Below are 15,181 nucleotides of genomic sequence, written 5' to 3'. Positions count from 1 at the left end.
TAGATAGATCTCCCCGCAAGATTGGCCAACTGAGAATACTGCCAACAGTAACATGAGGACCATCCACAATGCATGATGAGGTGCTGGTACATGTGGCTTCCCCAAGTCGAGCTTTCAACTTGCAACCTCGCAAGCCGCGGCAGAATCCTGGGCGTGACTGTAGCGTGACTTGTAATTTAAAATATAATATTTTTGTTGTATCTTTCATAAAGTATTTAAAAATGACATTTTTATCAGCCGTGGGAAAGGAAATACTTTTAACACTTCTGACCTTTTTCTCTGAAGCATTCCCGCTCACCAACCATGTCTTTCTCGTTGTTTGCACCTGGGAGCTCCAAGCAGTTTTTCAGAATATCGCAGACATCCGTGCGACACGCAGGGAGGAAAGCAGAGGCGACTGGTGGGGATCCTAAAAAAGAAATCCTTCGTCGTGTTCTATATCCCAGCAATATTCGTAATAAACCCACTCCAATTGGAACATGGAGACCAGACGTTGGTCGCGCCCTTCAGCGCGCCATACCCTCTGTTCAGGCGCACGAAACCATAGAGCGAGCATGGCTTCTTCACCAACGTCACCAGCGAAAAAAGCGGGAAGCAGAGTTGGCGAGGAAACTTGAGTGCATGAAGCAAGCCATGATTGAACTGGAGGGGATCGATTCTCGCCTTTATATGGAGGCAAATAAGCATGAGGATCCAAGGAGAAGGAGTGAGGTCGAGGTTGAGATGATGAAGTCTATGTCGGAGCCAGAGAAAAGAGCAATGGAGTCGAGAGCACGCGGCCTCTTCCCCCGGGAGCTGCGAATACCAACCGACACTCCCCCTCGAGCTGGATGGAACTACGAGTGGAAGCCATTCACGCGTCCAATATAAATAATGTACGCGTCTGCATCATATACCTGCTAACTCGTGGAGTAACCTAAATTCCTGTGTTCAGAGTCGGGCCCTATAGTCAAACCTTGGTCTTCAGTTTTCATCCTTAGATACCATACACCAAGTAATAAGTATCACGTCTTATAAATCAATAGGTGAAACGCGATTGAAGGGATTTCAGTAGGAATACATTTGGTTTGAGCAAAATAAATCAGAAAGGTCCATCTCGAAAGCCAACATATCCTTCCGGTGGAAGACCTATCGTTGGGTCAGCCCTACCTCCAGTTGATGTCTTGGCCACGACAGCAGAATGCACAGACTCGAGTGCTTCTGTCCACTTTTCTAGAGCTGAATATCGCTTCTTCTCCAAACTTTGCCTGTAAGAGCTTTTGTGTTAGCAAAGCTCAGATAAAACTTAAAAATCACTTGCTGGCGGTCTAACTCAAGCTTCATTCCGACTTGATCAATCTGACCTTCTACCTTGCCTTCCAGAATTAGACCGATTAGCAGTTCCTCGACTTCCACGATCTCGACATTTAGTTGCTACAATTTCTAATCAGGATCCAATGAGAAAGTCGGTTTGCGCGTTATCCATACCTTTGCTAGGAATGACAACTCAAGGCGCGTATATGGTTTGATAAGGTCAATAAGGTACGAGGTACGCAAACTTCGCAATAACTCTCCGATATATGAACGTATGAAAGTGTCGTCCATAATAGTTGATCTGTTGTCTGATTGAAGGATAATTAACACGATTCATTTGCACACAAATTTGACACTCACTTCTGAGGATCTTCTCGGCCGAATGTACTTCACGTCGTTGATAAGCATCGACAAGGTCCGTCATAGCTTTTATCTGCGGATCATTCTTGTATCTGCAACATGCATCAGTTTATTGAGCACAAGATTGAAGACCTGGTCATATTCACGGTTTCGTTTCCTGACTATCAAATGGGTTCACCTCGCTTCCTGTTAACATGTTGGCTAGGACGAGGTATTTGAGTACTTGGATTCTCTGTGGGGAGCCAGCTTCATCGTAATTTCTGAAAGACTCGAAGAAGTCTTCACTCGCTCGGTTCCATTGACCTGGAAATTTTCAGATGAGCACTTGGTTTAAATGAGGTTGTGTACTTACGTTCTCCCATCCACATCTTTCCACCACATTCTTTGATGACTCCCATAATACGCGGATGAGGTATAGCAGAACGGACACTGTTGGAGGCGTTGTATATTTCCTACGATATCCATCAATGCCATCAGCAAACAAAGTATATAAAATAAAAATATGCCAGTCGTCACGAACCTTGAGCTTCTTGAAATTCCGCATCTCGTTGTGCATCTGAATCTCAAGAGCATATATCTCGAGCAGCTGGGTACCTTTCTGTGACTGATCTTCATTGTCCGTACCTGATCCAGTGACATCGTGCAAATCTCGAATAAGCTGAGAAAAAGAGTAAGTCAACGTCATGCACTCTTGTGTAGGGACATACTTTGGATAAGCGCCCGTATTCTTTACGGTCAAGCCATAGTTTGGCAAGTTTGAGATTGGTCTTTACAGATAATCGCTGAAGAAAGCATGTTCGTCAAGTGGGTATTTTAAAAAGAAGGCACGGGATAGACCTCGTTCTTTGCCTCCTCCAGAGCATCTTTTGTAACTTGATAAAACTTTTCAAGCACATCGACCTCTACAGGACCACTTTTGCCTCCACCGACATAATCCAAGATACCATTGATAGTCTTCTCCGAATAATTTCGAGTTACGGCAGATTTAGTGTATGTCAGCAGTTGCGTGTAGGTCTTGAGAGCGTCAGCAGGTCTGTGTAGAACGAGGAAGAGCAGCTTCGTGGACTGCTTCAAAGCTTTGAATCCCCTTTCAGTAAAGGGGGCATTCTTTTGTAAGTCTTTAACTCAAGTTTTGGTGGTACTACAACGTACCAATCGCCTTTGTCTTCCTCCTGATCAAGTATTGCTCTGAACTCTCTCAGTGCTTCCTCTGGATTGTCCTCCTTTTTTGCTGAGGCGAAATTTAACTGACAGAGTCAGTATATTTAACTGTGAGAGCTTACACTTGGCGGTGTAATACATGTTCTCTACGTCTGCGCTTCCCGACTCATTGGCTTCGTCACCGTCAGAGTAGTCGAAGCCATAATCCTGGAAAGCTTTCAGAAAGATGAAGAGCGACGATGGAGAAGAATACCTCATCATCGCTACCCTGCATATAATCAGCGTCGTCGTCGTCCATGATTCAGGGAGATGCCTGCTGTTCAATGACTTTTGACTTGGATGAGTTTAGGGAATGCTTCAAGTTACCTCGCGAGTGCGGCTGGCTTGCCACTTCTATGCTTTTTCCCTTTTTAAGCATAGCAGATAAAGTGAACCACAGCTCAGATAATCAATAGGACACATATGAGGAGTACATGTACATAATCTTTATTATACATGGTAGTTATGTCTTCAAAACACAGGAAATCGAGAAGAAAAGTCCATGTTTATGGCCACGACAACATAGTTACTGTATATGAACCATCAGTCATCCATTCCTTCTCTGGACGAGCTCCAGCTCGCAACCAAAGCGTTTCACGCTCGACTGCAGCATACTTGTACGAATGCGCTAAAAGTATCAGTTCACCTTCGTATAAGAAGGTCGGAGGGTAGTCGCCAGGAAGGCGAATTTCGAAATCATGAGTACAGCGATAATACACTTCGTGACGACCTTTCACCTGCGACAATGTTCGATAAGTATCAACGCTGAAGAGCCAGTAGAAGCATCACGTGTCTTCAATACGCACCTCGTTGTAAACAGTGCGGTATTTAGCACAAGATATATCTATAATAGCACGTCCGAAAAGTTGATTGAAACTATCTATGCCGTTGAGACAAAAACGCTCGGCGAAGCCTTCCCTGTCGTTGTAAGCTCGACAGATGGTATCAACCTCGTGATATCTGCTGTCAATGGCCACGACGAAACGGTCTTTCGATGAGAGGACATCGCCAAATGATCGTATGAAATCGCCGGCATCGTCTAAACGAAACGAGCGAGCTTTGAACAAGATATTCGGAGTGCACGGAAAAGTGATATACACACCCCGTTTCACGTTACCGATAGAAGAGCCAAGCCATAATATCGTGCGAGGACTGTCAGAAGTATTTTCTGATAACCATCGACGGCCGTCGTCATATGTGCCCCAGAGACCACCAAGCTTGACGTGAGTATACTTTCCATTGAGCTGTCCGAGGGTGCGGACAAGCTCCGGACGGTCTAAATCCAGCGCCAGATAAGCTACTTCTTTTTTCTGCGCCTCCAGTGCATCAAGGATCAGGGCAGTCTTTCTCAAAGCACTGTTAGCAGTTAAGGGTGGGCAACACCGGTGAAAATGTCATGACACGAACCCTGCCCCCAACTCCATGATCAATGAGCCAACTGGAATCGAGTCTGCAATTTGCAAGGAGTGCTTGGAGAGTATTTCAATTTCGAGACCAGTCAAGTAATAATCAGGCTGATAGGTAAGGTCTTCGAATAAGCGCAAGCCTGTCTCGTTATACAATAACAAGTCAGGAATACTTTTCTTGTTGTATGGGCGTGCTAGTCCAGAGACAACCTTTTTGCGAATAGTCTCCTCGAGGCATGATGGAGTGCGAATGTCCACAATGGGTATTTGAAAAGATACTAGATTCTGGGTGGAGGTTGCCTCGAGCATGGTTGAGTTGATTGTACTGGTAGCTTTTCTGGTTAGCCATGGCTTTTATGTATAAGGCTCACTCACAATCAGCATGTTGTAATATTTCGAAAAGATCTTATTTGTAATAATCACCCCCAGTGATGAGATGCACTTCGATGAGGAGTCTGTAACGTCAACATGACACCCGACGAGTAAAAGTGTGTATGTGAATAACTGTATAAGTCGTACGAAGTCATGGACATGAGGTAAAGAGTATGTTATCTCGTGTAAAGTTAGAAAGAACTGTGGAGCGAATTGGTTGCCGTATGCGCTCCAAGTTGTTCGTATGTGGGATGTTGACATCAATATGTCCCTTTTCGTCAATTGACAGTGTACTAACTCGACATGTGCGAGTGTAAGGGGTTGCATCCTAAGAGTTCTTTCAGCTAACTGCACAGTATACATTACCCACCTTGTCTAAAGCGTGTGTGACCAGAGTCCAACGTATGGCCCAGAAAAGCGTTTGTAGCTGGCCAATCTTGACTTCCTTGTAGCGACCACATCGGTTGGTAAGCCAATGTTGATGGACGTGTAAAGAGCGGTAGTGTTGCTATAATACATTGGAATGTTTGAAGTATGGAAAGAGTGAAAGCAAAACCAGCAATGGTCCAGCATCAAGGTCGATTTTAAAAGTCGAGGCTATCCAGGGGAAGTTAAATATTTTTCGGCCAATATCAAGATGATGATCCTTGCCGTGCGCAATGTGTTACACTAGTCTCCAGTCATCTTGACGGTCAGCGATTTTGTACTGCAGCTGAAAGTAGATTCGTACGATAGTGGTAAAACTTGACATAGGGGTGAAATGCAAAGATAGGTGCGGTGTTGATGTGACACGCCGGTATGTCGATATATGTGATAAGTACGAGCCTGCAAGCTCCATGAGCGTCAAAATTGCGAGATCCCTGCCATCCAAAGTCAGGACCAGCTCAGGCTAGTACTGACTGGGAAGCGAGATAGGGAGCTGTGGTGAACACGTGCGTTACTCAGTCTGGTGTAGTAGTGGGAGCTATGATCGCCGAGATGCCGATTCTGGGCGTCTATGGCGGTATCGGTTGTGCGGCAGTGTATAACCCTCAGGGTTGTTCAAGACAATGACCGTCGGTGCTCTTTCGTAGGTTTGCTCATCGTTTCATCCGTTGAGCTCGACCTTTATCTCTTACCCATGGAATCTCCAATCATTCATTCTCCAGTACACAGCAGTGGACCTCCCTCAAGGTCGCGCAGCAGCACGAAGGTTGGTGATGATGTGACCAGTCTCACTTCCTTTAACCCATTTTCCGAGGAAGATGAGAATGACCAGTCTTCTTATGCCCTCGTTACGTCTCTTTTCTCGAGAATGAAAAGTAGTTTTTCAGTACCTTTATCCTCTGCGGCTCCATCATCAATCACCCAGCCAAATGGCACTGCTGGTGCAGAACAACGACGCCCTTCAGCTACAGCATTGCACAATACCCAGTCAAGTTTTTCATCTAGATCATCTGCAGCTGACCGTCCAAATTCACTGTCTGTCTTACCGTCAAACCCAGCGCCTCCCCTCGTGTCTTTAACCCCAGTTGTATCTGAAGCACCTTCTTTCACTGTAGACTATGACCGCTCGCCCTCTCGAGGTCCTCTATATACTCCTGTCTACGAAACACCGGATGGTGGTATGTTTGGAACTGCTATTCCTGGGTTCCCGATACAAGATGATACCAGAAGTATCAGAACTTCTGTTTCTGCTTCAATCCACCGCTCTGCTTCAGTGTCTAAAGTTATCCGTAGAATACGCGGAGAAGGTGCGTTTCCTCGTGTCATGTCAATCGCCTCTAATGCGCACCAAAAGGGTTGTCTCGGGACTATTGGATGGATGACGAGAACTGTAAAGAATGCTATGACTGTAAAAGTATATTCACGACATGGCGGCGGAAACATCACTGTCGTATATGCGGTCAGTTCAATATTGTGGCTGCTGCGGAAGTACATTCTTAACGATTCTCTAGGTCAAATATTCTGTTCACGCTGTGCTTCCAATATTATCAAAGGCTCGAGGTTTGGGCACGACGGCATGGTCCGTGTGTGCAATCTCTGTCTCGGGAAACTTGCCAAAGTCGACGATGACGACGACGACGATCAAAGATCAATCATTTCATCCACCACGTCACCATTTCCTGCCCATCAGCTAGGCGTGGATTCATTTATGATGGGGCTTAATCATCATCCACAGTCTCCCTTTGCAGCGTCTCAGCTATTTGGACGTACGGATGAACCATTTAATCTCTATTCCATCGCTGAAACCAAGAGACCTATATCTGGATCAGACGATAGTGGCTTCGGTTCAAGGCCTATCACTCCGAGGGAGATCGATGGGATGTGGGATCCAGGAAGCACATGGGAACCAGTCCGAGAGATTACAGCGCCTTTTCGAAGAAATTTAGCTGATGAGGAAAAAGACCCTGTCACATCATCAAGCGCATTTAATGACCATTCCCCTACAGCTCCAGGCTCCAAAACACCTATTGATTTTCCAGTGATGGTGCCTGTGTCCGAGGGTCCTATGAGTTCAATACAATTTCCAATGAGTTCTCCCGATCAACATGGTCCCGACAGCCCTGGAGGGACGAGTATGATGAGGTCCCGTTTCAATTCTTTTGGCGATTTTGACGTAGCAACACCTTTTATTCGGAGTCGGGTTCAGAGTAGACTAGACCAATTTATTTCCATGGATGCGGGGTGGCGTACTAGAAGGGATAGCACTGCGTAGGTTATTGTATTTTCTACTGCCAGCGAAAAGCTCAAGGCGTTGTTTTAGATATGCACAGGAGTTGAACCTCATTTCGATGTTTCATCTCCGTATCATGCTTCGACAAATGCTCAGTACGGAACAGATACCCAATATCAAAGAATGGGAGGAAACACTTTTGAGACTTGCTCTTAGGATTGCTCGCGAGCTCACTTTCACTGCATTACCCCATCATCAAGGTGAAGACATGGATGTTCGTCGTTATGTCAAGATCAAGAAAATACCAGGTGGTAGTCCATCTGACTCCGAATATGTCGATGGTGCGGTTATTACTAAAAATGTCGCGCACAAGCAAATGTCAAGATTTCAAAAAAACCCTCGCGTAATGTTTGTTACATTTCCACTGGAGTTTCATCGAGTAGAGGGGCAATACGTGCATTTTGGGCAAATTCTCCGCCAGGAAAAGGAGTATCTTGGTAATCTCGCGTCTCGCATTGCGGCGTTACGTCCTCATATTGTGATCGTCGAGAAATCGGTTTCACGAATTGCACTAGAAGCTCTAGCTGAGCACAACATCGCCGTGGCTAGATCAGTGAAACCATCAGCGATACAATTCGTGGCTCGCATGACACAAGCAGACGTATTTTCGTCCATGGACAAGCTTGCACTGGAGCGTCGGCTGGGACATTGTAAACGGTTCCGCATTCAAACTTTTGATCATCATCTTATTCCTGGTCGTCGGAAAACATATATGCGTTTCGAAGGATGTAGTCGTGACATGGGCTGTACCATAATCCTCAGGGGCGGCGATTTCGAGACGCTCCGAAGGGTTAAAAAAGTTACTCGGTTCCTCACTTTTATTGTTCGCAATTTGAAACTGGAGACACACTTGTGGAAGGATTCTGTTATTACACTGCCATCATTGACAGCCGAGGCTATCCCTGCTTCCCCATCTCGTCAAATAACAGGAGCTTCTGGGTCACAGTCTCTCGTACCTGCTTCCATCTCGTCGGCGCGTTTAATTGTATCATCGGATGAAGTGGAATCCACGTTAAATGTTTTTCAAACGGAAAGCACAGCTGAGGAAGACCTTCCCGACGATGAAGCAGAGCAGATGCGACTATCGAAGCGCATACACCAATCACTCGAACCTTATACCAAAACCTTCATATCTGTTTCTGCGACTTTGAGGTTCCCACCTCCCCAGCCACTACGGCGTATGAAAGAGCTAGATGATGAGCTTATGTATGTTAAGAGGGCTTGGGAAGACGAAGTTGTTCGACGAGAAGAGCAGGGTCACAAGGGACATATAATGGAGATGTCCGTCACTCCAATGCCGATCATAGAGGCTACCCATGATGCGGACGATGTCAAGGCTCAGATAGAGGCACTACATCTACCAGATATGCCCGGGACACCACTTCTAAGCCAGACTGGTCTCTCGGACGTCGCTGAAGCCCCTAGTGGATACTTCGATCCTCAGCCCAACTCTTCTCCCCACATATTCCCACAGTCAACCCTCATTACTTCCCCAATGATCTTAAGCCCAAGGATGGAAGAACCCCAGTTGCCCCTCAAGACTGCTGCAGATATATCTTTAGAAAGCCAACTGAGTCTAGTAAAATGGCAACATGAAGAGCAACGACGCATCTGGGAGTGGTATCTACGGAAAAATAGCGATGATTTCGTGGTCGAGAAGTATCAGCGTATAAGCCTTTGGGAATATACTATGCCTATTGCGGAATTTGGCTTACATCGAGCTTGTTTCGCACCTCATCTCAACTACATCACATTCTATGGGGAGAAAGACTGTACCCTTGGACAATACATCGAAAAATCCGTTTCTGACACTCTAGTGCAATTCTTGGATCCCAAGGCCATATGCACGGGTAAGGGTTGCACCCAACCACTAGCTCGTCACTGCAAAGTCTACGTCCACAACGAAACTCGCCTTTTTGTTGCTGTGGAGCAATGGGATGGTCAAATTAAAGGTCGAAACGTCCATCCCTCCCCTGAATTAATCACTACCTGGAGTGCCTGCCGTGTATGTGGTTCAGCAACTCCATTTATTCCTGTTTCAGAGGAGATGCAACGCTATTCGTTTGCAAAATTCTTGGAACTGCATTTTTACCCGGCTGATGTGCAGCTTGTTCAAGGAGCTGGCTGTCAACACAACATATACCAACACCATATCCGGTATTTTGCTTCAAAAGGAATGACTGTACGATTTCAAGCAGATCCTATCTTGCTTCATGAGGTTGTTTACCCTCCTATGCGTATACGTGTGCGTCCAGAAACCCAACTGGAGCTGAAAAACGCAGACTTTGAACGTTTGCATCGCCGAAACCTGATGTGGTACACTGCTTTAGTTGACGATCTCAAGTTGATTAGTATCGATGCTTCTACCGGCGACGAGGAGCATGATGCACGTCTCACAGTGGATATCAATATTTTGATTTCCCGGGCTGAAGCAGAGAGGGAAGAAATTAGTAACCTCATCAACCGAATTTACAAGGAGTCATCGCCTACTGATACTTTAGCATTAAACCACATACGCTCGTATAGGCAGGACAAGATTGTAGCATGGCAGCAGGATTTTGACAAATTGCCAAAGCCTCGACCTGCAAACACCTTGGATCGCAATAGTCGTCGAGTTTCCGCCTTTGGGTCTGTTCGAGCAATGTGGCCAAAGAAATACGATTTACCCAGTGCTTTTGGTGACCTACACATTCCTTCCTCAAGTGTCTCAGAAGCCGAAGGGGGCCGTTTATCCATGAGACGAGTAACTGGTGATTCATTCACGTCATCGGCATCTGAAGCCTCTGAGGTGGAACCTGAGACAACCTGTGAGCCTGCACAAGCAGGGAAGGATGCTATTTCTGAAATGAAGTTGGAGCCGTCGCTCACGGCACCTAGAGAAATATTTCCAGAGGATTCGTATATTCCTGTTGCGACGAAAAATGATCCAGATAGTGATTCTACAATTGGAGCTGCTAAAGATGATGGTATCTTATCTGACCAGGCACCTATCTCGGCCTCACAGGTTCGTAAAACAATAACATTGTCACACTGATTCAGACTGATGTTTCTTCTCCAGGATGAACATAGCGAGCCCAACGGCGATAGAACTGTTGAACAGATGTCAAGATTGCCCCGGCGCGCTACTCAAAACCCTAGTGTAGCAGAACTTGTCAAAAAGTATCAAGACTTCTTACCTCCCCAGGGCGTCCAGGAACTCGCAAAGACTGCTTTAGCTCCACCCCCTCCAGTGTCGGAAAGTGACCAAGAGAGTGTGATCATGCCATATCCTCGTACGCTACGCTCGAAGAGCAGGCGTCATGGGCCCTCCAAGAAACCTTCCATATCGGACTTCGAGCAAAGTTATGCGGTTAATGTTGCCTCGAGGTATCTGACTTACAATCGTCGATCTCTTGGCCAGGGGCCACAGGCTAGTCGCATTCCTGGACCCATCGGATCTTCAGTCGAATCCCAGCCTCCGTCTCGTCGCGCGTCGCCGGATAAACGTTCTGCCAAAACCCTTACAGATGGGTCAAGTAAACTTGGTCGTACATCTCCCCCTTCGGGGAGCAAAGCACCCGTTCCTCCCACAACTGTTGCTCGGAATATGAGGGGAAAACCCCCGGCGCGAGGGTTCCCCAAGGACAAGGCATCTTCTCGGCCACCATCTAGTTCGGGGACGAAGCCGGGCTTCCGGAGAGCACCAGTCGGAACAGGCAGCAAGGTATCGAATATAGCTAGACACTTTGAGCGGATAAATCGAGATACCGAAAAAGCAAATCGACGTTATGCTGTTATTCGCGGTAAACGGGCTCGACCTGTAGCGTCTGCGAAAGCCACTGTAGAAGTCCTCGACAGTATCAAAGACGCCATTAAGGACGAATCCGAGAGCTCCGATTCCTCAAGCGAAGCAGATGATGAAGGAGGCGATGAAGATGAAGGGCGTAAATCAAGTGATAAGACTACCTTGGATTCATCTCCCGAACAATCAGCTACACTTCCTGAGGTGAAGGTGCAGCCAGAGGTCACCGATAATAGTAATCCCGCACCAAATACTCTCGATAATTCAAATGATGTGATATCTACGGTTCCTCAATCGCAGGTACTTCTGCCTCGTCCTATCGTTCAACCTGAGCCTCAGACCAAAGTTCCCGCATCACCATTCTTATCATCCACGCCGGCGTGTCAAAACCCTCCTTCGACGCCGTTGACACCTGATATGGATATTATCGGTGGCGGAACAGAACGCGGCTCGATTTTCAAAGCTGCATTGTCTGGTCTCTGGCCTCAACAATTTCCGCAACCCCGCCGTGTAGAATTCGAAGGCGATGATCCTATGAGTGATCCAGAGCATATTTTCCGTGATTCATCAATGGTTGTACGTACCGATGAGCCAACGTCCATTATCGCCTTGGCATTGAAGTGAGTTATTGATCAATCTATCTTGCGCCTATGCTCATAACTGTGTTCAGCTCCCCACAGTATCGCGACATGCTAGCTAGATCACGCGCGGAGAAACGAATAGCTCGCGAACCGAAGCTCACAGATGGTGGAGAGGCTTTTATGCCTGATGATCGTTCCGTGGCAGAGTCAACATCTACTTGGGGTGTCGTAAATGTTGAGAGTGCAGACTGCGCCAATCCAACAGATGAGCTGAAGTCTGCGTCTTCTAAACTTCCCTGGGCAATTTGTAAGCACTGCTGCATCGATACTTGCAGTAGTACTAACCGCATTTACAGCTTTTGAAAGTGGAGGTCTGACCATCAGCTGCACGGTCCTATATCCGGAACACTTTGACGCGTTACGAAGGACCTATGACTGCGAAAAATCTATCATTGAGTCTTTAGCACGATGTGTAAAGTGGAATGCGAGCGGCGGTAAATCAGGTTCCGCCTTCTTGAAAACCCGAGGTGGGTTATAGCCGGCCACATCTTGTAGCTTATGTTATTGACGTTATAACGTTATAACGAAGATGATCGTTTCATTGCCAAGGAGCTATCCAGACCTGAATTACAGACGATGGAGACATTCGCTCCTGCTTATTTCGATTACATGGCTTCGGCTGTTACTGGAAACGTAGGAATTACCACCTTGAAGTGTTAGACGATTTACTCAACTTATCCTCAGCGGCCGACTTTGCTTGCCAAAGTTTTCGGATGCTACAAAATTACGTTCAAGAAGACCAAGGACAAAGGATCTAGCAAGTCGAAACTAACGCAGATGAACTTGGTCGTCATGGAAAATCTCTTTTACGATCGACGCTTTTCGAAGGTATCTACATACGTACTTTTGTTTTGTCTCAAAACTCATTTTTTTTTGGTAGATATATGACTTGAAGGGGTCAACTCGCAATCGCCACGTACAGTCAACCGGTCGAGAAAACGAGGTTCTTTTGGATGAGAATTTGGTTGAAAGTAAGGCCTAGTTACTCAGCATCTGAGTATGCGCTAACCATTTTACAAAGCTGCTCATTTATCTCCTTTTTATCTGCGGGAACATTCCAAGCGTGTTCTTCGGGGAGCATTATACAACGATAGCAAATTTCTTGCCGATATCAATGTTATGGACTACTCCTTAGTCGTTGGTGTGGACAACATAAAAAATGAGCTGGTAGTGGGCATCGTTGGTAAGTGGGACAACGACTGCCTCATTTACCTCTTACCTCGCACTCACCTCCAATAAAGATTACATCCGAACCTACACATGGGACAAAAAGCTAGAAAGCTGGGTAAAAGAATCCGCTTTCATGGGTGGTGCTGGAAGAGGGGAGCCTACCATTGTCACACCCAAACAATACAGGCAACGGTTCATTAGTGCAATGGAGCGGTATTTCCCCCTGGTATGTCCCTGCTGCTCACGTTCTTTCGAATTGTATCTTGACCTTGCTATAGGTTCCTGATCGTTGGATGAAACAAAAAGATACATCTGAGGAAGATCCCCGTAGTCTTGCTGAACTCTGGCCTGATTGGTAAATTCACATCTTAAGCGTTACTTCTTGTGGTTATTTTTGAACTCCTCCTCGTATTGGCATATGTATTGTTACCACCTCTATTTCATCTGCGTATCATAGCACTCATCACAACCACTGTTTAGTACATACCACAGCAATATCATTTTTGAACTAGTCTTAGCACATCTTGTCATATTCATAGTTTACGCACTCTATATTTTTCCCTGTTGGCTATGTCGTGGTTTTGATGTTTCATTTCTTCTGAGAATTGCTCTTTTGTGGCTTTCTTATCTGCGCGTCGTACTTGCCGCTCTGCCTTAACGGCTTGCTTGCGAGCCTTCTTCTCCTCTTTAGACTCGTCACGAGGCCTTGCTGTAGTTTCCTTTGGAACTAGATGCAAAAACAAACTATAAGACCAACATTAAGGAAACACTCGACAACCATACCTTTCTCGTGATTGGAGTCATCAGCTGCAGGGATTGATTTAGCAGACCGGTTCTTCAGCTGTCGAGATTTTGTGATGGAAACCTCCCCATCGACCATGGGTAATCCAGTTCGAGGATCTAATCTAATCTTCGGTTCGGGCTTTGGCTCGCGAGCACGTATTAAACGTGGATGATTTTCAAGATTGGAATATGTAGCTAGTTGAATCAGGAAGAATGTCTGCACATAATCAAAATTCATACTCACACAGAACGGTTTCACAATCCCATCTATCCTTCTTGTCTTCTTCCAATGTCATAAAGATGTCTTGGTCATCCGTATCCTCTTCCTCGGCATTGCTTATTCTCACCCGCTCATCTTGCCCCATAGCTCTTCTTAGTGTCTCCAGTTTTGCAGCACCGCTATCTCCCGCAAGTACGGGCTTCATCTTTCTGCCTAGAAGTTCATAGTTATCCAAAAAATCGTTCATCATATCCTCAAAGTCGTCTCGCGAAGTGATGAGATCTGGTGCCTCATCAGAAAGATCAGAAGAGGACTCTTCTTCTTCGTCCTCGTCGTTCGATTGGTACTCTTTACCAATCATCTACATTGGATAAATCCAGTGAACATGGCGACAGTTACAAAGTAAACTTACCTGATCAAAACGCTCATCAAGAGTAAGCAGTGCCTCTGTACGGTACATAGACGAGCTACTCATGCTGTAGCCTGAGGCATCCGATGTACCTTTTCGCCTTCGCTTCCCCCCCACTACAGCCAACTTTGGAAGATTCCCAACAGTATCTCCGCCCTCGCTATGAGCATCAGAACCAGAATCACTTCCTGCAGGGCCGTTCTTTTGCTCCAGTTTAAATTTCGCAAATCTCGTCTCCCAGCCATCTTCATCTTCACTGCCTTCAGTGGGATCGCCAGTAATATTGTGCTCCCTCAGGTCATCCTCGAAAAACTCAAACTCTACTTTATCACCTTCTTCTCGTTCTCCTGCCCCAACAAGCTCGCCAAAGAAATTGTCCTCCAGACCATCGTCTACAAAAGCATCGTCCTCAAGGGCTTCTAGCACCTGTCGTAAGTGAGGATCCATATCAGGTTGAAAACCAGCTATCGATGAAGGAACAGCCTCCTGTGACTCATAATTTCTTGGTAGTTCTGAGGTTGATGGTAGTGCATCAGAGGGCAGATCCCGCAGAAAAAGAGGTTCTCGCTGCTTCTGTTTTGACTTTGCCTTTTGTGAGGTTGGAGCCTCGATCCATACACTGTCTACACCTTCTTCTTCTTCTCCCGCTGCGCGCAGATGTTGCATGTAGTCATATTCTGTGTCATCGAAATATACTCCGTACAGAGAAGCTTCTCCTACATTGGCACGGGAGTCGTGTTCCAGATCGGATGGAGAGATAATGGCCTCAAGCTCTACTCGAGATTTGCCCTACTTTAATCAATAAGATCATTGTATGTTAACATCTTCAG

At 46.1% G+C, this 15,181-nt stretch overlaps 4 protein-coding genes across 4 annotated transcripts; 2 read left to right on the top strand and 2 right to left on the bottom strand.

The window, feature by feature from the left end:
* Positions 1 to 303: 303 nt before the first annotated feature.
* SERLADRAFT_364842 (uncharacterized protein) lies at positions 304 to 870 on the top strand (the record flags this gene model as incomplete). The annotated part of the gene is made up of 1 exon (XM_007312922.1): positions 304 to 870. One exon carries the CDS (start codon positions 304 to 306, stop codon positions 868 to 870), a length of 567 nt encoding a protein of 188 aa, XP_007312984.1.
* A 211-nt stretch (positions 871 to 1,081) lies between these two features.
* On the bottom strand, positions 1,082 to 3,112 carry SERLADRAFT_364841 (uncharacterized protein; the record flags this gene model as incomplete). The annotated part of the gene is made up of 12 exons (XM_007312921.1): positions 1,082 to 1,241; positions 1,301 to 1,413; positions 1,468 to 1,601; positions 1,654 to 1,745; positions 1,800 to 1,956; positions 2,006 to 2,105; positions 2,174 to 2,311; positions 2,361 to 2,435; positions 2,491 to 2,740; positions 2,806 to 2,884; positions 2,937 to 3,021; positions 3,068 to 3,112. The coding sequence occupies 12 exons, from the start codon at positions 3,110 to 3,112 to the stop codon at positions 1,082 to 1,084; spliced, it is 1,428 nt and encodes a 475-aa protein (XP_007312983.1).
* Positions 3,113 to 3,289: 177 nt separating this feature from the next.
* SERLADRAFT_455752 (uncharacterized protein) lies at positions 3,290 to 4,694 on the bottom strand (the record flags this gene model as incomplete). Its single annotated transcript, XM_007312920.1, has 5 exons — positions 3,290 to 3,590; positions 3,660 to 3,892; positions 3,956 to 4,209; positions 4,261 to 4,584; positions 4,635 to 4,694. 4 exons carry the CDS (start codon positions 4,566 to 4,568, stop codon positions 3,360 to 3,362), a joined length of 1,026 nt encoding a protein of 341 aa, XP_007312982.1.
* Positions 4,695 to 5,674: 980 nt separating this feature from the next.
* On the top strand, positions 5,675 to 15,137 carry SERLADRAFT_353741 (uncharacterized protein; the record flags this gene model as incomplete). Its single annotated transcript, XM_007312919.1, has 15 exons — positions 5,675 to 6,364; positions 6,569 to 7,325; positions 7,366 to 10,371; positions 10,417 to 11,748; positions 11,799 to 12,016; positions 12,066 to 12,236; positions 12,299 to 12,402; positions 12,454 to 12,597; positions 12,650 to 12,740; positions 12,791 to 12,952; positions 13,011 to 13,165; positions 13,218 to 13,666; positions 13,723 to 13,917; positions 13,967 to 14,303; positions 14,355 to 15,137. The coding sequence occupies 12 exons, from the start codon at positions 5,752 to 5,754 to the stop codon at positions 13,296 to 13,298; spliced, it is 6,834 nt and encodes a 2,277-aa protein (XP_007312981.1).
* Positions 15,138 to 15,181: the final 44 nt, after the last annotated feature.

Source organism: Serpula lacrymans (genome assembly GCF_000218685.1).
Source record: "Serpula lacrymans var. lacrymans S7.9 unplaced genomic scaffold SERLAscaffold_1, whole genome shotgun sequence".
Lineage (NCBI taxonomy): Eukaryota > Fungi > Basidiomycota > Agaricomycetes > Boletales > Serpulaceae > Serpula > Serpula lacrymans.
Note: the sequence above shows the minus strand (reverse complement) of the source record. Positions and strands in the feature narration are given on the sequence as shown.